The 26,900-nt window shown below is 42.8% G+C and overlaps 1 protein-coding gene across 1 annotated transcript in view; it reads left to right on the top strand.

The window, feature by feature from the left end:
* Nucleotides 1–22,889, top strand: part of LOC145390604 (tyrosine-protein kinase Dnt-like) — a 31,039-nt gene extending 8,150 nt beyond the window's left edge. Inside the window, 10 exon segments of the mRNA XM_080265408.1 lie at nt 4,088–4,181; nt 5,447–5,473; nt 6,060–6,177; nt 8,202–8,440; nt 12,380–12,535; nt 12,680–12,842; nt 14,149–14,277; nt 15,440–15,599; nt 18,255–18,391; nt 22,778–22,889. Of these exon segments, the coding sequence (XP_080121534.1) occupies nt 4,088–4,181; nt 5,447–5,473; nt 6,060–6,177; nt 8,202–8,440; nt 12,380–12,535; nt 12,680–12,842; nt 14,149–14,277; nt 15,440–15,599; nt 18,255–18,391; nt 22,778–22,889 (1,335 nt within the window).
* Nucleotides 22,890–26,900: the final 4,011 nt, after the last annotated feature.

Below are 26,900 nucleotides of genomic sequence, written 5' to 3' on the forward strand. Positions count from 1 at the left end.
CTACTGTGGCTGACTCTTACCTAAATAAAGCTGATTTTCATGAAGTGCAGTACATTATGGTACACCATATAGTAGTGTCAATATTTTGTTAAAGCTCAGCATTCAAGATAAAGAGGTGACAATATTTTGCCTAGTTGTTGCCAACCCCAGTCTGCCAGGGCAAGCAGACCCATCAACCACAGACAAACAATTGCCCCCATAGGGCTGTCCCATGCAGTGAACCAGTGTTCCCTTGTAGCAGACAGCACCTTACCACAGTAAGGCTGTGGGAGGAGTGTGGAGGTTTGGTTCCTGGATGGATGTTGCATTTACATCCCTCCATCCAGTTAACAGGTGCACCATAGTAGGCTTCACATCACCCCATTACATGGTTATGTGGTTTCCAAACTTCCATCCTTAGGCATCACATTAGCCAAGTACTTAAATGCACTCACATTTTCCATTTCCTCTTCCAACCTCACTGTACATTCAGTGACTTCTCTCGGAGACCATAACTTTACTCTTCCCTACAATCACCTTTAGATTCTGTTTCATACACACTCTCTCAAACCCCAAGCATGTTCAAGGATGATGCAGGATTGAGCTGGATATTATTAAACATTAGTGGGTACTCCTGTGGAAGATTTTGTTGGGTTGATAGGTGTAAGAACTGAGTCTTAGATGCATTAAAAACAAGATTATTTTTACCCCAGTCAGAGATATGAGCCAAGTCAGACATTAGGTGTGCCATAGCCTCATCCCTTGTTTGTTGAAGGAACTGCTGAGATGGACGTTGTGGGAACCGAATGGAAAGGTGAAGGGTGGAGTCATCAGCGTATGAGTGGATAGGGTTAGATGTACAGCTTAGAAGGTCATTGATGAATAACATGAATAAAAAGAAGAGAGTTGGTGACAGGACAGAGCCCTGAAGAACACCACTGTTGACAGATCCAGGAGAAGAATGGTGGCTGTCTACAATAGCAGCTATAGAACGACCATAAAGGAAGCTATAGATGAAGGCACATGTAGAACGATAGAAACCATAAGAGGGCAGTTTGGAAATTAAAGAATTATGCCGGACTCGATTGAAAGCCTTTGAGGCGTCAAGTGCAATGGCAAAGCTTTTGCCAAAGTCCCGAAAGGAGGACGACCAGGAGTCTGAAGGAGCATCCCTGACGGAACCCATACTGACGATCACAAAGAAGGTTATGATAGGAAAGATGCTTTAAAATATTTTTGTTAAGAATGGACTCGAAAACTTTTGAGACACAGGATGTTAAGCAATTGGGCAATAGTTAGAGGGTTGGGAATGGTTACCCAGTATGGGCTGTCATACCTCTCCAGCATTAATCATTTTGTTTTATACAGTATATGCAGTAGAAAGTGGCATAAATTCTCTTCCCCATTCCTAAAATGCCTTAAACAGATTTGCATACAGAAATGCAGAGTGCAGTACAGTATTGTACAAAATAAACAGGATAGTGGTAAGTACATGTGCTGGTAGTGTACACTAAAATATTTGTGTACTCATCAGTCAGACATTTGAATAGGCATACAGTATTGTACAGCAGTAGCAAAAACTCATGGCACAATCACCTACTCTAACAACACAACATACACTCTTTGAGAGCTCTGTGGGAAAGCCCGGTCTCGGCCATGGCCTTCCTAAGGGACTTGGGGCTGTTCGGCCAGACTGCCTAGGGAACTACTACTACTACTACTCATGGCACAAATTCACTTTCATTTGAATTCAACTTGTAATTTCTCATTCATTCATTATCTAATCCTGTGCTGCCACATGAGGAGTGTAGAAGGCCGGAGCTAGGCATGTTGATCCTGACATGTAAGATGAGAGTGACCAGCCTCATTCATCCCTGAGTGGCATTACATGAGCAATAAACCCCAACCATCCCTTGGATATAAACCTGCACCGACTCAATCCGATTGGAATCCCTTAATTACCCACTAAACCACCAGGTGCCATAATCTGGTTATATGGGAGTGTGAGTTGGGAGCAGGGCAATGAAATGGTGGGGGACAGGGCGACATGGAGGCGATTTGTTTGTGGCCACCCCGTATGGGATTGAGGTGTCTGGCAATAGATATATAGACAGATAGACCTAGCACAGTAAGTGGTTTCCTGGTGTACAAGAAACCATTTTGCTTGTCGCTCAGTGTAGAGTCACCCATGGCCAGAAAGAAAAGGAAAGAATGAAGGAAAGAACGACATAGGATGAAGGAAGAAAGAGAGGAAAGGCAGGCACCTGAGAGCAGCACTACATTGAGTGAGTTTATGTTGAGCACCCCCATCATTAAGTTTTCAAATGAACTTTTTTTTGTTTTTTTTCATCCATGAGAAAAGTCTGTCACTCCATGGAATTTGTCATACACCATAATCTGTAAGGGGATGGCCACAGAACAACTTGCCTCCCCATCGATGTGTCCCCTGCCATATTAGTTGCCCCCCTTCCAACTCACAACCCTTCATACATCCATCTTTGGTCTCCCCCTCCACCTCACTCATGTACACTTATCTAGTCAGTCTCTGATTCTCCATCCTCTCCACATAGCCAAGCCATCTCAAAGTATTTTACTTAACACTTTCAGTCACATTTACAGTCTTTATTAAAAAAAAAAAAAAAAAAAAAAGCATGATTTAAATGTCATTCCTTCCCCTACAAATAGGTCCCACTAACACTTCTGCAGCTTCTGTTATCTTAGTGTGACCGTGGGTTGAATTGTGGTAATATTTGGTTGTTTTGCAGCGGGAAATTTGCCATATTGATGCTGATAATATGAGCGAGGGTTATACTGAGATGGTAAGATTTGTGGTGTACTGTAATACAGTGAATGTCCTCCAATCCAGCCACCAATGATCCAACAATCCCAATATTCCGAACTTGTCAGGGCAAAATTTTTCGAAATTTTCTTGTCTTTTTTCAAAATTTTCTTGGCTTTATCTGAGGATTTATCTGGCTTGGACATGCTCTTGGACTTGGATGTACCTGCCTGCAACTGTTCATCTACACTTTTATGCATTTCCAGAGACTAAAACAATAACCCATATCATTTTAAATGTTTATTTAACAGCCATGTATACTCACGATCACTAATTTCTGCTCAGGGGTGCCCCCTTTGTACCGCTATAAACCCAGGGAAGTCGGGAGTGGGGGACGAAACGAGCTCCACCCGCCTTTACCCTGGCTCCCAACCCTCCTCCATACCCCTACCCTACCCAACCTCCCCACTCATCATTCTTAACTGGCAGTTACATCTTAGGCTAACCTCATACTTTATGTCCATAGTCATATTACCAATATACAAACAAAACACTAGGGTATGTAAAAAGTATATAATATAAATATGAACACACAGCAGCAAGAAATTAATGCATTGTAACGTTGACAGTAAAACAAAAGTATTAACAACAGCCATCCAGGCCTCATGCATTGGGTGCTGGCGTTCAGTTGTGCGCATGCGTGTCTGTGTCTGCGTGTTTGGGTGTGCCTATGTCTGTGTGTTTCAGTGTGTGTGTGTGTGTGTGTGTGTGTGTGTTTGCAAAGCGGTGCACTTAATGCATGAGGCTTGAGGGGGCCATTGTTAACGTTTTTGTGTACTATCAATGTCATAATGCATTAATTTCTTGCTGCAGCGTGTTGATAGTTATATTATATACTTTTAACATATCCCAGTGTACTAGGTTTGTATTAGCAGTGGGACCAAGCATGAAATCAGCTTGAGATGTAACTGCCAGTTAAGAATGATGGGTGGGGTGGGGGGTTGGGTAGGGGTATGGGGGAGGGTTGGGAGCTGGGGTAGAGGCAGGTGGAGCTCATTTTGTCCCCCCCTCCCCACTTCCTTGGGTATACAGGGGTAGGGAGGGGGTACCCTTGGGCAGAAATTAGTTATTGTGAGTGTACATACGTCTAATGTTTTCAGAGGTCCCTCCCAATAGTCCAAAAAGACCAAGAGTCTGAATGACCCTCAGTCCCCTGCCATTTGGATTACAGGACTTTTACTGTAATAGTAATAATGATAATTGTCTTCAATTATATTGCTGATAATGCTGATGGTAATATTGATAATAATGATATACTTTTGTCCGCAGGTTGATGTAACAGTAACACTACAGGTACCAATGAATACGTCACTGGCAGACATCACAACACTTACCATACTGCGACGCAAAGTGTGTCTTAGAGGTTAGTGACACGGAGAGAAAGAGAGAGAGAGGGAGTGTGTGTGTGTGTGTGTGTGTGTGAGAGGGGGGGAGGGAGAATGTGTGTGAGAGAGAGGGAGTGTGTGTGTGTTAGTTTTATTTGTAGTCAGGCTGATGTTACAGTAACACTATAGGTACCCATGAATACAGTGCCAGAATAGTTAGTATTTATCTTTATCACCATTGCCATCATCACCATCATTCTGACCTCATTTTCCCACCTGAGGATGGGATGAGAGAGGGTCCAGATTGCAAGATAAAGCCTGAGGGAAGGAGAACTAGCAAAGGCCTGCTCAACTATATGGGCCATACTCTTATTTACTCATCATTCAAGCCCCCCAGACTCCTGACTGCACCTCACAGGCATAGCCTACACATCCACATTTACTTGCTTCACATCACCTATAAGCTTGAGTCAGTCCAATATTCATCACTTGGAAGGAACAGAGGTGCTAAACCCTCGTCCTGTGCTCCTCCATACAAAATTTTTCCAATCAGTTCGATGCAATATCAGTTACTTAGCCTCATCACTCTTCATACCTCTCTTCCTCATACACTTATTTACCATTTCTGTCCACCTTCTTCTTTGCCTACTACACCACCTGCCACCTTCAAATTCACTCACTGGGGGGAGCATGTCAGGCATGAAAGGATTGAACTTGCTGGTGAGTCTCGAGTGTGTGGAAGAGTTTTGTTACTTGGGAAACGTGTCGGAGGTGAGGCTGGAGTTAGTTTTGTGGCTACAGTGAAGAGTGGTTGGAAGAAGTTCAGGGAGCTCTTGCCCCTCCTGACACTGAGAGGGCTCTCCTTCTGTGCTAAGGGATCTTTGTATGTGGCATGTGTTAGGAGTGTAGCGCTGCATGGTAGTGAGACATGGGTAGCAAAGGAAGAGGATATTTGCAGGCTCAAACATACAGAAATGACAGTGATTAGGTGGATGTGCAGTGCATCTTTGAATATGAGGCCTGGGGGGGCAAGGTTTATATGGAAGAGTTGAGAGGTAGGATGGGACTGGAGTGTATTGGTTTGTGGTGAAGAGAGGCATAGTGTATCGAGATGGTTTGGGCATGTTGAGAGGATGGGGGATGACAGGTGGGTGCAGAAAATGAGAAGTGTTAACACTGGGGGTAGGGTTGCGAGAGGCAGACCAAGAAAGACCTGGGACAAGGTCATGGAGTGTGACCTTAGGAATAAGGGACTGAAAAGGAAGGCTACCAGAGATTGAGCAGCATGGAGAGCCACCATTAGGTGACCAAGGCTGACACATGCAAGCATGTTGGAGCCATTATAAATGAAACATGTTATTATTCTTTTTGTTTTTATTATTATTAGTATTATTATTACTTTATCAGATAGGTATATGTGAAGCTACAGAATGTGGTGAATTTTTTTTGGCCTATCTGATGGAGCCAGGATTTTGGGGGCTTGAATGATGGGTGAATGGAAGCATGGCCCATTGAATTGGACAAACTCAGGTTTTCTGGACGTTGCAACTCCTCACTCTGCCCTAGGGTGGGAAAGGAGGTCCGGATGATGATGATGATTATTATTATTATTTTTATTTGTTTTTTTATTATACAGTTTTATGGTTATATGTGATTTTTCAGATGCAGTATGGTAGTGTTGTTAGGATAATGATGATGATGATGATGGTAGTTAGTGTACTATAGTTCAGACAGGTTTGATAGGGGTAAGGTGATGATAATGATGATATTGATATTGATGATGATGATGTTACAGTATTGGTGTTGATGATGATGATGTCGATGGTGGTTATTGTGGTAGCGTTAAGGCTTTGGTGTGATATGGTGTTATTTTTCAGATGTAGGTGTAATGGACGGTGTGAAGGCAGGCGAGGGAGACGATGGAGGGAGCAAGGCCAGTCAGCTTGTGTGGGTGACGGTCAGTGTGCTGGGTATGTTCCTGGCCATGGTGGCAGCGCTGGCTATGGTTACACACATCAACCACAATAAAGCAAGGTAAGTCAGGGCTGCTTATCATCAGTATTAGTATTGTCTCCATCAGTATTACAGCAAAGCAAGGTGAGTCATGGGTATTAGTCATGGGTTTTTTTTCCAGTATCACCATCATCATCATTGTCATATTCCTTTTCATGATCACCGTTGTCTTCTAGGTGTAAGGCAACATCAGCCTTAGAATCCAGGAACCAGCTTGGGGCTGATGTTGCCTTATACCTTGAAGTCAAGCCTTTATACCTTGAAGTCAAGCTTGAGGCTTTTAGAATTACACAAGGTCAAGGCTTTTAAAATTCTATACTGGTACCATAAGGTTGAGATCAAGGCTTTTGTAATACCTCAGGTGAATGTTTATGGAATGCCACAAAGTTGAGATCAAGGCCTTTCCAAGGGAGATCTACGTGTATGATAAAAATACTGTATGAGTATTGTACAACTTTGAGTCTGTTTTGTGAGAAAACTAGCAAATTACTTCGATTATGTGGTGTTTGTGTTACTGTCATTTAATAAGGTAGAGTAAAAATGACAAATAAGTTTATTTTACCATTATACAATGATAGGCAGTGTACACAGAAGAAAGTGATATATGGATGAGAGAGGAGTCAAGTGAGGGAAAACAAAGATAGTGGGCCTGGAGTAGCCTCAGCATGGAAGGCAAGGAATAAGGGATGAGTATTGCATGAGAAAAAAAGTTAACTGCAGTACCTCCCACAGTAGCCTTTTTCACACACAGCAACTTTTTATATTGTTATACAAGAGGTTTTCAGTCCAGTTTGAGCCGTTTTCAAGAATAAACAGAGAGGAGGAAAAACTGCCGTTTTTGAGAAAGTACCTAACACAGGCCAATCATTTTTCTGTAGTTTTACGCATCCTATGTTATTATTTTTGAAGCAAAGGTGATACAACATAAAAATAGTAAGTGTAGTAGGTTGCGAGACCCATGCTAGGCAGTTCCAGTACGAGTGTGACTAGACCATGAGAATTAGACAAGGATGACCTACCAGAAAAGGAAAGGTGGGGGAGAGAAGAGATAGTAATGAAGACATTTGGGTTGTCACGCAGTGTAGAATCACCTGAAGATGTTATTGTACTGCACTGAGTATGAAAATGGATAAGGATAATGTTTTGTTTTCGCTTGTTTTTCGTTTATAAAGACTTCAGCCTGCTTGCATGTGTCAGCCTTGGCCACTTAATGGTGGCTGTTCACTCTGCTTAGTCTCTGGCAGCCTCCCTATTCAGTCGCTTATATTTCAGGCCACACTCTCTGATCTTGTCACAGGTCTTTTTCGGTCTGCCTCTCGCAACCCCACCCCCGGCGTTCACACTTCTCATCTTCTGCACCCAGTTGACATCCTTCATCCTCTCCGCATGCCCAAACCATCTCAGTCTACCCCTCCTCATCACAACATCAATACATTCCAATCACATCCTTCCTCACAACTCTTCAGTTGCAGTGATAGTTTTTCTACTTCCATGTGTTTCTTTTCTGGATTCATTTCAGGCCATGTGGAGAGGATGGAGGGTGAAAGACTGACAAAGAGAGTGTATGTGAGTGAGGTGGAGGGGAGAAGAGGGAGGGGGAGGCCGAGGATGAGATGGAGGGATGGGGTGGAGAGGTGTATGAGAGAGGGGGGTGTGAGTTGGGAGCAGGGCAATGAAATGGCGGGGGACAGGGCGACTTGGAGACGATTTGTTTGTGGCCACCCCAAACGGGATTGAGGCGTCTGGCAATAGATAGATAGATAGATTTCAGGGATTAATGTTAGGGAAGTGGTGATGATGGTGTTAGTGTTAGTGATGCTGATAATGGCTGTGATATTGGTAAATATATATATAATGATGAGATTAGTAGTGATGATGAATATTATGATAATGATGATGGTGGTGATGATGATGATGATTGATTATAGTGTTGGTGACAGTGGTGGTAATAATGATGGTGTTGGTGATGATAGTGATGATTGATGACGGTGATGGTTAGTGTCAGTGGCTATGGTGATGATTGTTGACATGTTTCCGGTCCGCAGGAGATGCGGCAACGCTGCGATGGAGGGAGGGCGTGGCGGAGGTTCTGTACCAAACAACCAGCGGCCGCAACAACAACAACAACAACAGCAACAGCAACAGGCTGGCACACAGGCAGGAAAGGTCTCACAGTCGTCACTAAGTGAATTACGGCGCTCACCCCAGCCCACAACAACAACAACAAACACAACAACAACAACAACAGCAAGCCCAGAGCCACAGTATACCGACCCCAGGTTGAGTAAGTTGAGATACATCTCTGTGTTTGGAAGGTGTAGCCACGAACGTACAGGTGGTCCCCAACTTATAATCGGGTTATGTTTCAAGAAACGGATCGTAAGTGGAATTTACCGGAAGTCAAAAAATGCATTTAATACCTAACCAAGCAAACATCATAGCCTAGCCAAGCCTACCAGGCCTATTAAATGCAATTAGAACACTTACGTTTGCCTACAGTTAGGTAAAATCATTAACACAAAACCCATTTTGTATTAAAGTGTTGAATATCTCATACATTATTGAATGCTGTACTAAAAGTACACGATCGTAAACTTGAAAAATCGTAAGGTGACTTCATAAAACGGGGCCTGCCTGTTTGTGTAAGCTTTGTCTCACATGTTAATGGCATGTGGCAGGTGTGTGCTGCATGAGAGGACTGCTGGGCCTCAGGGCACACACTCAAAGCCTTTTGGTGGCCATTGTCAGGAATTATCATTCAAAACTATAAATCTTTCATCTTAACTTGGCCCAGATTTTTGTCCTTTTCCAGTTTATTTCACATTTCTTAATGGGAGAGAAAGACCAGTACACCTCTACATCTTTTCCAAAGCACTTCTTCGTGATTGTTGCCATATTCTAGTGTTAATCTCGTCACAACTCAGCATTCCCACACGTGGGTGGCAATTGGTCACTTAGACATCCGGTAAACAAGCAGAAAAATTTGGAAATGGTCAGGTTTGGGCAGCTAGTTAGATTTGTTAAAACTTTAGACATATTTGAAGTTTAGAAGTTTGGTTTTGAGAAGGTTGAATTGTATCGTGTGTAATAATAATAATAATGATGATAATAATAATAATAATAATAAGTGGTGGGTGGGGGTGCTCACCATCCACTCACTTGATGTAGTGCTGCTGTTGGGTGTCTGCCCTTTCCTCTCCTCCGTCTTTCTTTCTTTCCATCCTCTTCTGTCTTTCTTTCCTTCATTCTTTCCTTGTCCTTCTGCCTACGGGTAACTTTACACTCCCTCTTCTGTCTTTCTTTCCTTCATTCTTTCCTCTTCCTTCTGCCTGTGGGTGACTCTACACTGAGTGACAAGCCAAATGGTTTCCTGTACACCAGGAAACCATTTACTATGCTGGGTGGTACTGTAACCATATAGCCAAATTTTGGCGCCTGGTGGTTTAGTGGGTAATTATTGCACACCAATTGGATTGAGGCGGTGAAGGTTTATATCCAAGGGGTGGTTAGGGTTGATCGCTCACCTAATGCCACTCAGGGATGAGTGAGGCTGGTCACTCTCATCTTAAATGTCGGGACCAACTGCCTAGCCCCGGGCTCCTACGCTCCTCATGGGGCAATGTAGGATTGGATGATGGATGGATGGATGGATAATAATAATAACAATAGCTAATTATAGTAATAATAATTAATAACAGTATAGTGGTAGTTGGAGGCACTCACCATCCACTCACTCAATGTAGTGCTGCTTTCGAGTGACTGCCCTTTCCTCTCTTCTTTCTTTCCTTCATTCTTTCCTCATCCTTCTGTCTGTGAGTGACTCTACACTAAATGACTATGCTGGGTGGTAACCATATAACCAAATTATGATGCCTGGTGGTTTAGTGGGCAATTAAGGCGATCCAATTGAATTGAGCCTGTGTAGGATTATATCCAAGGGGTGGTTGGGATTTATTGCTCCCGAAATGCTGCTCAGGGATTAGTGAGGCTGGTCACTCTCATCTTAAATGTCAGAACCAACTTGCCTAGCCCCGGGCTCCTATGCTCTTCATGGAGCAACACAGAATGATGACATTGATGATGATGAATAACAGTAGGGTGGCCATGTCAACTGCTGCACCCCAGCTGAAAGAGGTGATATAGGATTGTCTGTACTCATGTTTATCATTATACTTTTCTTCCTTTGTACTGTTTTCATTTTTATCATTATACTTTTTGTGGTAGATGGGGGCGCTCATCATCCACTCATTCAATATAGTGCTGCTCTCAGATGTCCGCCCTTTCCTCTCCTCCATCCTTCTTTCCTTTAATCCTCTTCTGTTTCCTTCATTCTTTCCTCGCCCTTCTGCTTCCAGGTGACTTTAGACTCCCTCTTCTGTCTTTCTATCCTTCATTCTTTCCTCTTCCTTCTGCCTGTGGGTGACTCTACACTGAGTGACAAGCCTAATGGTTTACTGTAAACCAGGAAACCATTTACTACGCTGGGTGGTAACCATATAACCAAATTTTGGCGCCTGGTGGTTTAGTGGGTAATTACGGCGCTCCAATCGGATTCAGCTGGTGCAGGTTTATATCTAAGGCGTGGTTGGGATTTATTGCTCACGTAATGCCACTCAGGGATGAGTGAGGCTGGTCACTCATCTTAAATGTCAGGACCAGCTTGCCTAGCCCCGGGCTCCTACGCTCCTCATGGGGCAATGTAGGATTGGATAGTGGATGGATGGATCATTATACTTTTCTTCCTTTGTACTGTTTTCATTTTTATCATTATACTTTTTCTTTATGCCTGGATCGTGTCTCACTCTCACTCACTGCCATGATGGAGTTTTGGTTATGCTGGGAGTCAAGGCCATGCACATGAGGGGGGGGAGGGTTAAGGTTTAATCCCTCCATTTGGAAAGAATGAAAAATTTGAATGAAAATAATAATAAAAATGGAATGCATTAAAGTAATTAAATCCTGTTAAGAATGTCATGATAGAAAAATAATAGAAAAAGAGATAAAAAGTTGTGATAGCTGTGATATTGTGAAACACGTCCCATATTTATAATAGACTCACCCTGTCTGCATTCCCCTAACTTCCAAGGTGCTCTGTCCACTGCTATCCACATTGCCTTCACTTCCAAGGTTCTGTACAGCTCAGTATGTATTATACCCTGAGTTTGTATCCTTTCAGTATTTGAGTCAGTTACAGTACCTAAGTTTACTGTATTGTGTTACTTAGTTTAGTGGGTAATTATGACGCTCTTATCGGATTGAGCTGGTGCAGGTTTATATCCAAGGGGAGGTTGGGGTTTATTGCTCACATAATGCCACTTTGGGACGAGTGAGGCTGGTCACTTCCATCTTAAATGTCAAGACCAATTTGCCTAGCCCTGGGCTCCTACGCTCCTCCTGAGGCAACATGGGATTAGATGGTGCATAAATAAAGTGAATAAACTAGGTTATATATATATATATATATATATATATATATATTTTTTTTTTTTTTTTTTTTTTTAAACCCCACCCCCCCTTTCACAAATCCTGCACATGGCCCTGCTGAGAGTGGCTTTGTTGGTTGTGTAGCACCTGTTCTCTAGAGGTTTATTCTGCACTTAACACCTCGGTATCCTCTTTCATGTTACTGATGTAAATGGTGAGTGGAAGGCAGTGTGGTTTATTAAGTTGGGCAAACTTTGCTTAGTATCTCATTCTTTTTTTTTTTCTTTTTTTTTTTTTCACTGAGTGACAAGCCACATGGTTTCCTGTACATCAGGAAACCATTTACTGCCCTGGGTGGTAACCATGTAACCAAATTTTGGCGTCTGGTGGTTTAGTGAGTAATTACAGTGCTCCAGTCGGACTGAACCGGTGAAGGTTTATATCCAAGGAGTGGTTGGGGTATATTGCTCATGTAATGCCACTCAGGGATGAGTGAGGCTGGTCACTCTCATCTTAAATGTCAGAACCAACTTGCCTAGCCCCGGGCTTCTACACTCCTCATGGGGCAATGTAGGATTGAATGATGATGATGATGAATTTTTTTCCTGGTCCCGAAAGGAGGTGGTGGTGGTGGTGATGATGATGATGATGATAAAGTAAGTAACCTGCCACCTAGAATACAGTACTGCAGTTTGGAATAATATTAATTCCTTCATTCCTTCATCATACTACTGATAATGTTGGTGGTGGTAGTGGTAGTGGTGGTGGTGGTGCTGATGATGTTTTTTTTTATTTTCAGCGGACATTGCGGGCAAAATTGCAGGAGCACAGATAGCCAGGGAAAGAGTGGAGGTGGGTGGGGTGGAGGAGGAGGGCACATTTGGACGTGTCTGTCGAGCGCTTCTCCACACCCCTGGGTCCCCACCAATGCCCGTCACACTCAAGACAGTTACTGGTGAGAGAGAGAGAGAGGAAGTTTAAGTTAGTTAGTTGTACTGTATGTAGTAATAAGGTACTGCTAGATAGGTGCAGTACAAAGAGAGGGAGAGAGAGAGAATCAGTGCTGTTAATTGCATTTTCTTTCCTTCCTTCGTCCCAGAATCAGCAAGTGAGATACAGCGGTCGGTTCTGCTATCGGAAGGCCTTATGCTGTCAGGTCTGTGTCATGACCAACTGTTGGGTGTCATCGGGGTCCTGGTAACACCCCCACACCTTCCACCTGCCGTTGTGCTGCCAGCTACCTCACATGGCAATTTGAAGAGGTGAGAGAGAGAACAAAAGAGTGAGGCAGCAGACAGGTACCTACCATAAGAGTGAAACATGGCTACAAATTTGGTAACATGCACATGCTTATCACTCTCAGGCAGGAAACATTCAGCCATAAGTACAGTCACTCGGTGATCCATCTTCCGAGTCACTGTACATAGAGTCAGAGTTCAGGCTGAGACTCTCACATTGTTTTGTATCTTATTACACATTTTAATTTACTTTCTTGCCAACAGTTTCCAGCAACGGTTAGGAAGTAATTAGCTGGTTGGGGTACTTGGTTTAGCTTCCAGTCCATAGAAAGCATCAGCTGTAAAATGGCCAACACGAACACTGGGATTCCTCAGGAGAAAAGATGGCATCATTTTTAGATTGGATTAGAAATAGCGGAAGAAAATGGACATTTTATATTTATGGTTGTGGTGTGAATGAGGGTGGTAATGAATGGTGAATGGGGGAGAACCTCTGGTTAGTAATGTACAAGAGCATTGCAGGCTGGTGGTAAGTTGGGTTAATGTATGTGTGTGTAAGAGTCATGCTTTCAGAGTAAGTGTAAATTAACAGTATAGTGATGGTTGCTGAGAGAGCTGACTGTGTGATGTGCATGGGATTGAAAGGGACTTGGATTGGTGAGGGAGATTAACCCAAAAACTGTGGCCTGGGATTACCTGCCGTGACCTTGGCGTGCAGAACTTTTTTTTATTTTTTTTACACAATGAGAGGATCCACTGAGATTAGTATACACAGTTTTAGTATTACATTTATAGATTGCACCTGTCACTGGTTATTATGTTTATTTTTCCCATATAAGATTATGCACATAGATTGCATATATGTTGGTTATTATGTACCCTAGTGGTAGGTGATGGTGACCATTATCCACTCACTTGATGTAGTGCTGCCTACTTCTTCACTCACCTTTAACGTTCTGTTTCAGCATCTTCCCTCCTCTGTCCCTACTTCTCCCTTTCTCTTCAGTCACTTTTATTATTTTAATTTATTTATTTATTTTTCCTACTTGAGGTGGCTGTACCCTGAGTAACAAGGCCAATGGTTTCCCGTAACCCAGGAAACCATTCACAGTGTTGGGTGGTAATCATATAACCAGATAATGGAGTGACGTGGAACCTTCTGTGGTGTCCCAGTTAACTGACTGGAGAGACAAATGTGGCATCCACCCAAGAACCAAACCTTTTGTGACTGGGGGAGGAATGAGAAATATGAAACGCGGGCCACAGCGCTGGGGGAGGATGGTATACGAACTTTTGTACTGGCTCTGCTTATCTCTGTTTCTGTCAACAGGTTCCTGCAGGGTTGCCACACGTTGGTGACGCGTGAGGTGGTCAGTGTTGGTGTGCAGGTGTTACAAGGACTCTCATTCCTACACTCACGCCTCCTCCTGCATAAGGATGTGGCAACGCGCAACTGTGTGTGAGTACTAGTGTTATTGGTGTATGTGGCATCACTGGCAGACAACAGGGTAGTGAGGTGTTAGGGGTAAATTCACTAAGGAAGGGGCATTGTCATACTCCAGAGCCACTTAGTATACCACCCTGTGCACCAACACCAACCCACTGCAGTCAACACCAGTCACAGCAGATCAAATGAACCAAACAACAGCCCTTTCACCTCAACCTGCTTCAGACTTTTTTTTTTCCCTTTTCCACCATATTTCATACAGCTCTGTGGTTGAACAGGATAATGCTGTAGATTTGCATCATTTCCATAGCACTTCTCTGTGACTAGCAACATATTCTAGTGTTAATCTATCAGTAGCTACAATTCAGCATTCAAGATAGCAAGAAGACTGTTTTAGGTCAAGTTAGAGTAAAAAGAGTATAACACATACAGCATCATGTAATTAAAACAAATCTGACACAGTGCAATAAATCCTTCCTTAATTACCAGCCAGATCAGACCAAACTAACCTCACTTAACTAAAGCAAATATATCCCAGTCTAACTTAAGCTAACATTATGTACTATACCAAACCTCAAGTAGTCTAGCCAAATCCAGCCATACTGAATGGAACTAAAACAAATCTAACTGAATCTCACTTAACCTAAGTGAACCTAATGACACCTAGAGTAACCCAATCTAACCCAGCCTCCTTGAACTTAAGCTGCCAATGTTAAGGCTGGTCTTGGCGTGTGTTAGGATGAGTGCATGTTGTCTTGTCACCTGTACGCTGGTGACCAAAGTATAACCTAACCTCACCAAGTAGACTTTCAGCTCACCTTGGTCTAATTTACCTAACCTAATTCAACCTACCTTACCTAAATGTATCTAACCTAAGCTAACACAGCACAACATGAGAAGACATCAAACAGCCTAACTTAACCAGTGCAGAGCCAAATAATATCCTGTTGAATGTTGAGGGTAGGCTTTTGAGAGGCAGACTTTAAAAGATCCTGGGATGAGGTCATAGAGTGTGACCTCAGAGATTAGAGACTGAATGGGGAGGCTGCTAGAGATCGAGCAGTGTGGAGAACCTCCAGTAGGTGACCATGGGTGGTACATGCAAACCTGCTGAAACCTTTATAAGCAAAGTGATAACCTGATGTAACCTAACTTAGTCTAACTTACCCACCAGAGTTGAGGATGGGCTAAGGGTGCGTTTGGGTGACTGTGCGCTGTCCCGTGACCTGTACCCAAGCGACTACCACTGCCTGGGTGACAATGAGAACCGTCCCATCAAGTGGCTGGCCCTGGAGTCCCTCACACACAAGCTGTTTACGCCTGCCTCGGATGTGGTCCGTTGTTTGCCTGTTCACTGCACCCTTCCATGTGTGGAATTCTTCTTGTCATCGTCAGCATCATTGTCATTTATCATTGCATTTCTGTCATTCTTGTTATTTCTCTTTTAATTAACACTACCATTTCCGTCAGTGTCATAATTTCTCTTATCACCATTATATCTTATCTACCATCATCATCATCATCATCATCATCATCACCATTACTATCATCATTATTTTCATAAGCATCATCACCAGTCAGGTTACCACCATTACACTTTGTACAAGTCTGTCACACACAAGTTATTTACACACACACACACCTGGTTTGATGAATTGCTCCATTTATCATCATCACATCTTCCATCATTACTATCATCACCATTTTTATCATCATCATCATCAACAACAAAATACCCCAAGGTCACCCACAGGCAAGTTCTTTCCACCAGCCTTCAGTGTGTTGAGCTCCCATTCATGTGTCCTTATAAGAGTACAGTAATACGGTGGTGGTTGATGAAAAATAACTTGAATTGATGAGGAAGTTACAGAATGTGATGAAAGTTTTTGGCATATCAGGTAGAGCCAGGATTCCAGGGACTTGAATGGTGAGTGAATGGAAGCTTGGCCCATTGGAGTGGGCAGACTTGGGCTGTCTGGACATTGCTACTCCTAACCCTGCCTTAGGGTCGGAAAGGAGGTCTGGATGATGATGATGATAAAAAAAGAGAAGTAAGTAAAGGAAGTGAAGGGTAGACTAGTACAGGGAAGGAAAGTGGCTGGTGCTTTGAAGGTATTGATGAAAATGCTGTCTGAGTTTGACCGCTGAAGGAGGAATGCTTGAAGGAGTGTGTTTTATTTGGTATGGCATTAAAATTACATGTCATAACTGAGATAGAATGGGGATACTGGGGAAAGTGTGTGTGGGATAGGCTCAGAAACTTTGTGCTTCTTGTAAAATGTGGAGTAAGGAAGTCATTTTGTAGAAGGGTGCAAGAGAGTGTGATTAGTGGTGTGATAATATGAAGAGGTGGCTGTATGTAGTTTGGTATATAATAGTAATTTTGATGGTGGGAGGAGACGTGATAGACCAAGAAGAGAATGGATTGATGTGGTAAATAGGTGTGTGGGAAAGTGAGTTATGGAAGTTGATGGGTGATGGAGCAGGACACCGTCATGTGGTGGGTATACAGACGACCTTCAGCTCCCTTCCTGTCCCCTGAAAGGGAAATGATGGACTTGAGGAGAAGGACAACTTCAACCTGTAGGCCACTTGGTTAATGTCCTGATGAGCCTGACACCACAACAATGACCTGGTAGTTTATGAAGTGACCAGTTAGGCTGGATGAGTTTTGTGCTGAGGAGTGTGTGTGTATAACCAGGGTTTGGCACCCTGTTGTAGTTTGACAGGCTTCAAAGTGACTCTCTTCGATGGACGGGTGTGAAGTTTGGTGTGGAATGTTTTTTGACGTATCTGGTGGAGCCAGGGTTCCAGGGGCTTGAATGCTCAGTGAATGGGTATGCGACTCATTTAATTGGGCAAGCTTTGGTTACTGTCACATTCTGTTAATTTTTTGCTGGCTGTCTGGACCCTACCTCACCCCACCATGGGCTGGGAAAAGAGGTCTGATATGTTGATCATAATACTGATGATGAAACTAAAGAACTGACAAGGGATTGAAATTAAATGATGAAGTTTGTATGGAGATGGAAATAATCTCTCTTCTAGGTATACAGTATATGAAAAACTTTATATATATATATATATATATATATATATATATATATATATATATACAGTATAGATATATATACATACATACATACATACATATACAGTATAGATATATATACATACATACATACATATATATATATCATCTGGTCCTCCTTTCCCACCCTAGGGCAGGGTGAGGAGTAGCAATTTCCAGACAGCCCAAATTTGCCCAGTCCAATGGGCCACACTTCCCTTCACTTATCATTCAAGCCCCCGGAATCCTGGCTCTGTTGGATACACGAAAAACATTCACCTCAATCTGGTTGTAGGCCTGTGATGTGGAGTCAGGAGTTTGAATGTTAAACTGCTGTGTGTATGATGGTGTGGGTTGTCACTGGGCATGTTATGGACAGGTCTTACACTTGTATGCAGTTTTCTTGCCTTGTTTCTGGATTTTAATCCATGCAGGTTATAAGGTGAGAATTATGTTTGGGATGATGATGATGAGGAGGAGGGTGATAATGATGGTGAGGAGAAGGAGGAGGGTGATGATGATGAGGAGGAGGAGAAGGAGGGTGATGATGATGATGAGGAGGAGGGTGATAATGATGGTGAGGAGAAGGAGGAGGGTGATGATGAGGAGGAGAAGGAGGGTGATGATGATGATGAGGAGGAGGAAGAGGAGGTAATGACGATCCTAAGAGGAAGAGGAGGTGATGGTGAAGACAATGATGGTGGTGATGATGAGTTGAGGAGGAGGAGGAGGAGGTGAAAGAGAGTGAAGAGGAAGAGGAGGTAATGATGATGATACAGAGGAAGAGGGAGTATTGGTGATGATGGTGGTGGTGGTGATGAGAATGATAATGACATTGATGATGATAGTGATTATGCAGGCAGTGATGGTGATGACAACAACACTACCGTCATTTTCACACCCCTTTCCATTTTGTCAGTGGTCGTGGGGTGTGTTGCTGTGGGAGGTGATGACGCTGGGGCAGCAGCCGTACGCAGAAATCGACCCTTTTGAAATGGCGTCTGTCCTGCGAGGTGGCGTACGCTTAGCTCAGCCCATCAATTGTCCCGACGAATTGTGAGTCCGCCTCTGTGTGTGTGTGTCCTTCTGTCCGTATACGTCTGTGGCCGGCATGCTCATTAGTTAAGGAAGCTCCCTAGCACCTTTTCCTAGGCAATTTATTTTGCTTATTACATGTTACTGTCCTATTATGCGTTATAAAAACCCTTCAACCATCGCCATACGCTGCGTACATTGTGTACAAAAGGATATCAGGCAGCCGTATCCAGAATTAAATCACTAAGGAAGAGGTGCTAGGTTGTGTCCTTACCTGGCAAGAATACCTGCCCAAGTGTCTGTCTTTTTTTATGTTTGTTTATCCCTTCTCTTTGTCTGTGTCTGTCTCTTTCTGTCTGTCTGTCTCATTTTCTTCTTATGTCTGTGTCTGTGTGTCTATCAGTTTGTCTGTCTGTCTCTGTCTTTTTCTATTTTCCGGTTTGTTTATCTCATTTTCTGTGTTACTTTGTCTGTCTGTCAGTTTGCCTGTATCTCTGTGCTTATCCATTTCTGAGTGCCTGTCTGTGTTGGTGTGTCTCTTGCCTGTTTGTTTGTCACTCAGTATCTATTTGTCTTTATCTACTTGTCTGCTTTTTTCCCCCAACACTGTCTGCTTGTGTACATTATTTAACTGATGCTTTTGTCACTGTATTTTTCTAAGCGTATTCCTTTTCTCTCATCATCCTCGTAATAATAAAATTAACGTTGTCAGTTATATATTTTGTCCTTGTGAAAATGAAATAAAAATAAAGAGGTACAAGGTAGGGTAGTGGATGTTGGAGTGGCCCTGGTGAGAGAGGATAGTGTTTGGAAACTCCCTGTACTGTTGTTTGCAGATGATACTGTGTTGTTGAGTGAAGACGAAGGGGAGCTGCAAGGCTTGGTGGATGAGTTTGAGAGAGTGTGTAAGAAACGGAACCTAAAGGTGAATGTAGGGAAGAGTAAAGTGATGGTCTTTGAGAGAGGTGAAGTCAGTGAATGTACAGCGAGGTTGGATGGTAGGGAATTGGAAAATGTGAGTACGTTTAAGTACTTGGGTAGTGTGATGAGTAAGGATGGAGGTTTGGAGGATGAAGTGCTTGAAAGGGTACAGCAGGGGAGAAAGGTTGCTGGTTCCTTGAAAGCAGTGATAAGAAACAGGGAAGTGAGCATGGAAGTGAAAAAGTTACTACATGACAGTATTGTGATACCAACTCTAACGTATGGAAGTGAAGCTTGGACGTTGTTGGAAGGACACAAGTCAAGAGTGAGAGCAGTGGAAATGAGTTATTTAAGAGGAGCCTGTGGAGTCACATGGAGAGACAGGCTGACAAATGAGGATATAAAGGAGCGTTGTGGTGTTGATGTGGATGTGATAGGAAGCGTTAGGAGGAACACACTGAGGTGGTTTGGCCATGTGGAGAGGATGGAGGGTGAGAGACTGATGAGGAGAGTGTATGTGAGTGAGGTGGAGGAGGGGAGAGGGAGGGGGAGGCCGAGAATGAGACGGAGGGATGGAGTGGAGAGGTATATGAGAGAGGGGGGAGTGAGTTGGGAGCAGGGCAGTGAAATGGCGGGGGACAGGGCGACATGGAGGCGATTTGTTTGTGGCCACCCCGTACAGGATTGAGGCGTCTGGCAATAGATAGATAGAAAATGAAATTTCTTATAATTCTACCAACATTTTTTTGTTATTATTTTCAGTAAATTTCCTGACAAATAATTGTAGCAGTACCGGTATTTGCCTTTATTCTGTTTTATTGTCCAGGTAAATGAAAAGTCTGTCTGCTTCACTTTAATCTATCCAGATGCTTCATCAATGTGTAAGTACGATACACCGAGGGAGGTTCTGAGGACTCTGGGGAAGTCAGCTGTTTATAAAGAATAATCACAAATTTACAGATTGAATAAGGCTCCGTAACAGTTAACTGTTGCAAACTTTTTTTTTTTTTTTTTTTTCCCATACATCATCTACTCCTATGTTACCCCATGAGCAGCATAGGAGCCTGGGGCTAGGCAAGTTGGTCCTGACATTTAAGATGAGAGTGACCAGCCTCATTCATCCCTGAGTGGCATTACATGAGCAATGAACCCCAACCATCCCTTGGATATACAAACCTGCACCCACTTGATCCGATTGGAGCGCCGTAATTACCCACTAAACTTTAATTTTACCGTAAACAACCTTAGTATGACAGTTTATAGATGTGGCCCTGATCAGGTGTGCCAAGGTACCCCCTGCCTGTGCTTGGTTGGTACTGCTAGTGTTGTCCTTACATTCCAGTAGGGGTGTAATGCAACAAGATTTTCACCGTAATATGAACAAGAATACTGTAGAGTAGTCAGTTTCAGGAAGGTTATCAGATGTAGTAATACTGCATGTTAGATTAAAATTATCAGTGGACTTGTTTTTTATTTACAAGTTATTACTGTTTTTAATTGAAAAAAACCTAGTATTTAGGAGTTATGTGCACTGGCAGAGTTGTATAATGCAGTGAACAGGTGTGCCAGTAGTTATTTATGTAACTCTCATGTTTATATTTTGTGAATAATGAGCCCTTCTTAACACAAGGCTTGGGAATGTAATGCCTAGTTTCCTGTAGGATACATATCATGTCAGACAGGCCTTTCCAGTCTTGCAATCTTCAGGAACATACAGCAGAATCCCCTAAATTGTGGTCTTATGAGACTGGGCACACACTGCGATTTGAGAATTCCGCGATTTAGAAATAATTAATCTTATGGGGAAAATTGCTTGTGGGTCTGTCATCTTGGAAAAGCTACCCCTCCTGTTCCCCACACGTACATCAAACTGGTCACCAGCAAACACTAACAAGCTTCATGCTTGGTGTGGGAAGGAAGTGCTGTAATTGGTGTATAGTAATTGCTGTGACTGAGTATGGTTTGTTTAGTAACTGCCATGCTTGACTGAGATTGGTATATACCCAGCTAGATGCACGGACTTGAGGTAACGGTGGTGCGTATTACTCGGGGCATTGGAAAGGTGTCACTTTTGACGGCTGCACCTGTGAATTTTGTGTGGTTTCTGCGATATACTGATGTTGCAAACTTGCATGATTTTGCCACGTATTATGAATCCACTATTTAGAATTGCCCAGTTTAGGAAATTCTGCTGTATTTGCCATGTTGTGGGAGAGTCACCGTATAACCTGTTTATTTATGTACTGGTAATGTAACAGAATTAATGAAGTGAAAAAAATGAAAGTGATTAATGCAGACATATTGCAGTTTAATGGAATTTGCCCATATTTTGATTGCTATATTGGGCAGTGATAACAGACAAAATATGCACTAAATTGGAAGGTTGATAAATCAGGATTTGGTGTACCACAGCTTTTCCATGCAACTGGCACTGTACATTGTAGGAAACCAGCAAATTACCTTCATGAATACAGGCAACCTCTCTTATCCAAAGTTCTCTCCCCTCCCCCCCTCAGCCCCAACCAAACAATTTCTCCAGTTCAGTATTGCCATTTAGCCTGAGTCCCCTTGTGCTATTTAGTGTTATCAGAATTCTGTTGCAGGTATTGAGCTGGTTTGGGGTGTGACTACCATCATCATCATCTAACCCAGTGTTGCCCCGTGTGGAGCGTAAGAGCCTGGGGCTAGGCAAGTTGGTCCTGACATAGATCAGAGTGACCAGCCTCACTCATCCCTGAGTGGCATTACATGACCAATAAACCCCAACCACCCCTTAGATATAAACCTGCCCAGGCTCAATCCAGCTGGAGTGCCTTAATTACCCACTAAACCACTAGCCGCAATAATTTGGTTATATGGTTACCTCCCAGCACAGTAAATGGTTTCCTGGTGTACAGAAAACCATCTTGCTTGTCACACAGTGTTGAATCACCCATAGACAGAAGGAAGAGGAAAGAATGAAGGAAAGAAAGACAGAAGAGGAAGGAAGAAGAGAGGAATGGGCAGTAACCTGAGTGCAGCGCTACATCGAGTGAGTGGATGGCAAGCGCCCACCCCTACCACTAACAAAAGTTGCATAAGAGTAACCGCTATGACCATTTGACCTAACCCCACACAACCCACAGTATAACCCCCTCAGTAACCAGAAAATCACCATCTGACCTACCCTCACATGTAAACCCTTCAGATAGCATAGGTTGTTGTCTGTCCATCTATCTATCTATCTATTGCCAGACGCCTCAATCCCATTCTGGGTGACCACAAACAAATCGCCTCCACATCGCCCTGTCCCCCCGCCATTTCACTGCCCTGCTCCCAACTCACACTCCCCTCTTTCATATACCTCTCCACTCCATCCCTCCATCTCATCCTCGGCCACCCCCTCCCTCTCCCCCCCACCACCTCACTTACATACACTCTCCTCGTCAGTCTTTCACCCTCCATCACCAGGCCTCTGTCTATCACCATCTTTCTATCTATCACCAGGTTCAAAGCCATGACATTCTGCTGGACAGCTGGGGCGAGAGAAAGGCCGAGTGTGGACGAATTGGCCCTCTACCTCACCAACTTCCAGCACCACCTCGACCACTATGTCTGACCACAGCTACTACCACAACAACCACAGCTACTACCACAACAACCACAGCTACTACCACAACAACCACAGCTACTACCACAACAACCACAGCTACTACCACAGCTACTACAACAACCACAGTTACTACCATTCCAACATATTTAACTTAGATACCACAACTACCACCACAGCTACCACAACTGCTACCATTCCAGCATATTGAACCAAGATGCTGCAGCTACCACCACAAGACCCATAGTAACTACCACAAGTACCACTGCAACCACCACATCTACCACCACAACTACTTCCATTCCAATATGCATAATCATGATACACTAAATACTGCTACTACAACTACTACTACAACTACTACTACTACTACTACTACTACTACTACCACCACCATTCCAACTTGTCTACCACCATTCCACCAGAGAGAGAAATTTAGTTTCTAAGTCTACCACAGTTACTACAACAGAAATCACAACTACTACCACTACCAGTACATAACTACCACCACAAACATAACTACTATTACTGCTATTACTATTGCAATTACCACTACCACCACAAACACCAGCACAGATACAACTCACTACCATAGCTACCACAACCACAACTACTACAACCACCACAAACACCATCACAAATGCGACTCACTACCACAACTACCACAACCACAACTGTCACTACCACAACTACCCCCACTACCACCACAACCACCACAACCACAGCTAACATATCAAGTGTCAGAAAGATTGGTCACAAGAAAAGAAAATATATTAATTAAGTTGTATAGTAGTTTTAAGTTGTAAATGGCGACTATGTCCATATGGCAAGTGGCTGTATGGCAAGTCAACTCATTCCAGGCAGCTGTAAACTGGCGCATGTGAGGTGTCCACCACTGTGGCGGGGAAACAAGTTACTGATGTGATGTGTGTGGCAACTGTGACCTGTGTTATGATCTCACTGGCAACTATGGCAACACTGTGGTGGTGACTCTGGTGGTGGTATTGCCAGGATTTGTATGGCAATGTAGTGCCCCATGATAGATTGTGGAGTAACCCCAATCTGTGGCTGATCAGACCCATCAACCACAGGCAAGCCACCACCCCTGCAGTGAATAGATGGTCCCCTGTGACAGCGCCTTGCCACAACCAGACCATGATGAGTATGTCAACTGCATATATGGCAGCTGTATGGCAGATATAATGGCAAGTGTGAAGGCAAACTGACATTGTAGTGGTATGATGAGGATAGTTAATATGTCACGTAATTTTATGGCAACGTTGACAGTGTGTGTTGCCATGGCCACTATGGCATCACAGTTTATGGTGATTTATGGCAGCTGAATACGCACTGCTAATGTGACCTTGTGTAATGTATGGCAACTTAGTTTATAGTGACTTACCGGATGGCAAGGCCATGGCAAGGCAACGGTTAATTGGTCTGTTGCTTGTGTCCATGGCAACTGAATATTTGGTGATTGCATAAGACCTAATTCTATGGCGACTCATTGTACCGGTAACTCTGGTAATGTAGCAGTGAATCGGGGTTTGTATGGCAACGGGATTTATGGCAGGCGTACAGGACATGGCAGTTACATGCTACTGTATGGCGGCTCAGTGAATGATAACTGGCAAGGATATGGCAGTTTACCCCAAGGCACTGTGATGGGATAAAGACATGTATGGCAAAATGTGGCACTTCACTATGGCAACAAGGCCTACTGTATGTGTAAACTCCACAACGAAACAAAAAGAGGTGTAGTAAATGGCAACTGAGCTCAGTGTATGATTAGAGAAAGTAGGGTATGGCAGCTCAGTTTTATTGCACGTATGTCAGTGTATATCCTGTGTGTATGGCGATAATTGGTAGCTATTTATTGAATGAGTGTGGGTGTAGTGTATGGCAATTCAGTGTTGTGTGTATGGCAGCTGGATTGATGTATATTGAGGGAAGTTGGATATAATGTATGGCAACTGAATTGATTTTTCACTGAAGGAGTGGATGTTCTATATATTAACTCAGGATGGCAACTGAATTAAGATTTACTAAAGGAGTGGATGTAATGTATAAGTCAGTATGGCAATTGATTTATTAAGTGTGGATGCAATTTATGGCAGCTCAGTTCTGTAAATGGCAACTGGTCCCTGACACTATAAAACAAGGGTCCAGCCACAGTATGACACTCCTGGCATGGCGACCCTAGTGGCTATGTGTTAACCAGTATATGGCAACGAAAATAAGTGTGCTGAAAGAAGGACCTCATGGATCAGCATATGGCAACCAAGGTGTGGGTATGGCAACAAAATAATTACTGAAAGAAGGCCTGTGTATGGCAATCAAGCTACAGATGGAACAGGATAGTGCATGGCGACTCTAGCATTTCTATGGCAACTAGCGTATTGGTGAGACAGGAACTTAATGTATGGCAGCTCAGTACAAAAATGGATCAGGGTGTAGAGATGCAAGTGAATGGCACCGTGGACTTAAATTATGGCAACTCAGTGTAAGGGTAAGTCAGTGAATGGCAACAAAATTATCGTTGTTGGAAGAGGGACACCGTGGCAACTCAGTGTATGGCGGTTAGTGCTGGGACAGGGAGGTAATGTATGGCAACTCGGTGAAAGGACGAATGATACAGGTTTAACATGGTCTAGAGTATCATTTTAACATTGCTCATTGTCAGAAACAGAATACTACAGTTCTACATCCTTTCCATCTTTCCCACAGCACTTCTTCATGACCAGCATCATAGTTAAATGTTAACCTGTCACTCAGCATTAAAGGTGAAAGGATGGCAGTTTTAGGCCAGGTTAGAGAAAAACTGGTAGTAAATGATGACCTGTGTATATGACAATGCAGCCATTGCCATAGGGATACATAGGAGTCTGGAATATCTGAATTTTCTAAGGAAATTCAGTTTCTGTGGGGAAAAAACTTTGGAGAATTAAAATATATATATATGGATAGTCAGAATTCTTAACTCTCTAGAACTCTTTCCACACAAGCTGTGCCTAACCGCTTCAAGTACTGCATGACCCCCACGGGCTGGCTCAGGCCTTACGCGCCACACACTCCTCACTCAGCAATGTGCACAACATCAGAAAATGTTTCCATTCAACTTTCTCCCCTGCCCTTATATATAACTGTATTGTTATGAAATTGCTACATGTTAAATGAATAAATGCTCTTCCTAATGAATGAAAATAAAAGAAAAAATAAATTCTCTATCTATCTATTGCTACTGTACCATATTTTATCGTTCACTCATTTATTCAGCACAGATTTCTCACAGACATATAAATATTTCATCAATGCTTGTTGAAAGTTGTAGAGCATTTATTTGCAATGATTTTCATTAAACAATGACACTTCTAGCTCTGTTAGAAAGATTTTTATGGCATATGCAACAGAAATACTGTATCTCACAGTCTTTGACCACACCCGGCCTCTGTAGTAGCAGGTGGCTCAGCATCGTAAAATGTTTCCAATCATTTCATTCCCCGGCCCTTATTTGTAACTGTATTGTTATGAAATTACTACATTTCATGAAGGAATATGTGATCTTCCTAATGAAAGAGGAAAAAAGAAAAGAAAAAATAAAATATATTTTTGGTTCATTCATTTATTCATCGCTGATTTTTTAGATTATAAACATTTCATCAATGCTTGTTGAATGCTGTACAACTTTCTCTCAGCAAGCATTGATGAAATGTTTTATATCTCTGAGAAATCAGTGCTGAATAAATGAGTGAATAATACATACATACATACATATATATATGTATATACAGTATATATATATATATATATATATATCCTGTATATATTTTAAGATCATTTATTCATTTATAATGTAGTAATTTCATAACAGTACAATTATAAATAAGGGCAGGGGAGAAAGTTGAACGCCGCAGCCTAGAATTGTGGCAATAAAATACCACAACCTATAAGGTTGGACTTAACCTTCGTCAAAAAAGTGCGAGTGGTTGGATTTAACTTGGACTCAACCTGCATTGAAAA

This window comes from Coenobita brevimanus, chromosome 15, assembly GCF_032717465.1.
Source record: "Coenobita brevimanus isolate Jiangsu-jjx chromosome 15, ASM3271746v2, whole genome shotgun sequence".
Classification (NCBI taxonomy): Eukaryota; Metazoa; Arthropoda; class Malacostraca; order Decapoda; family Coenobitidae; genus Coenobita; species Coenobita brevimanus.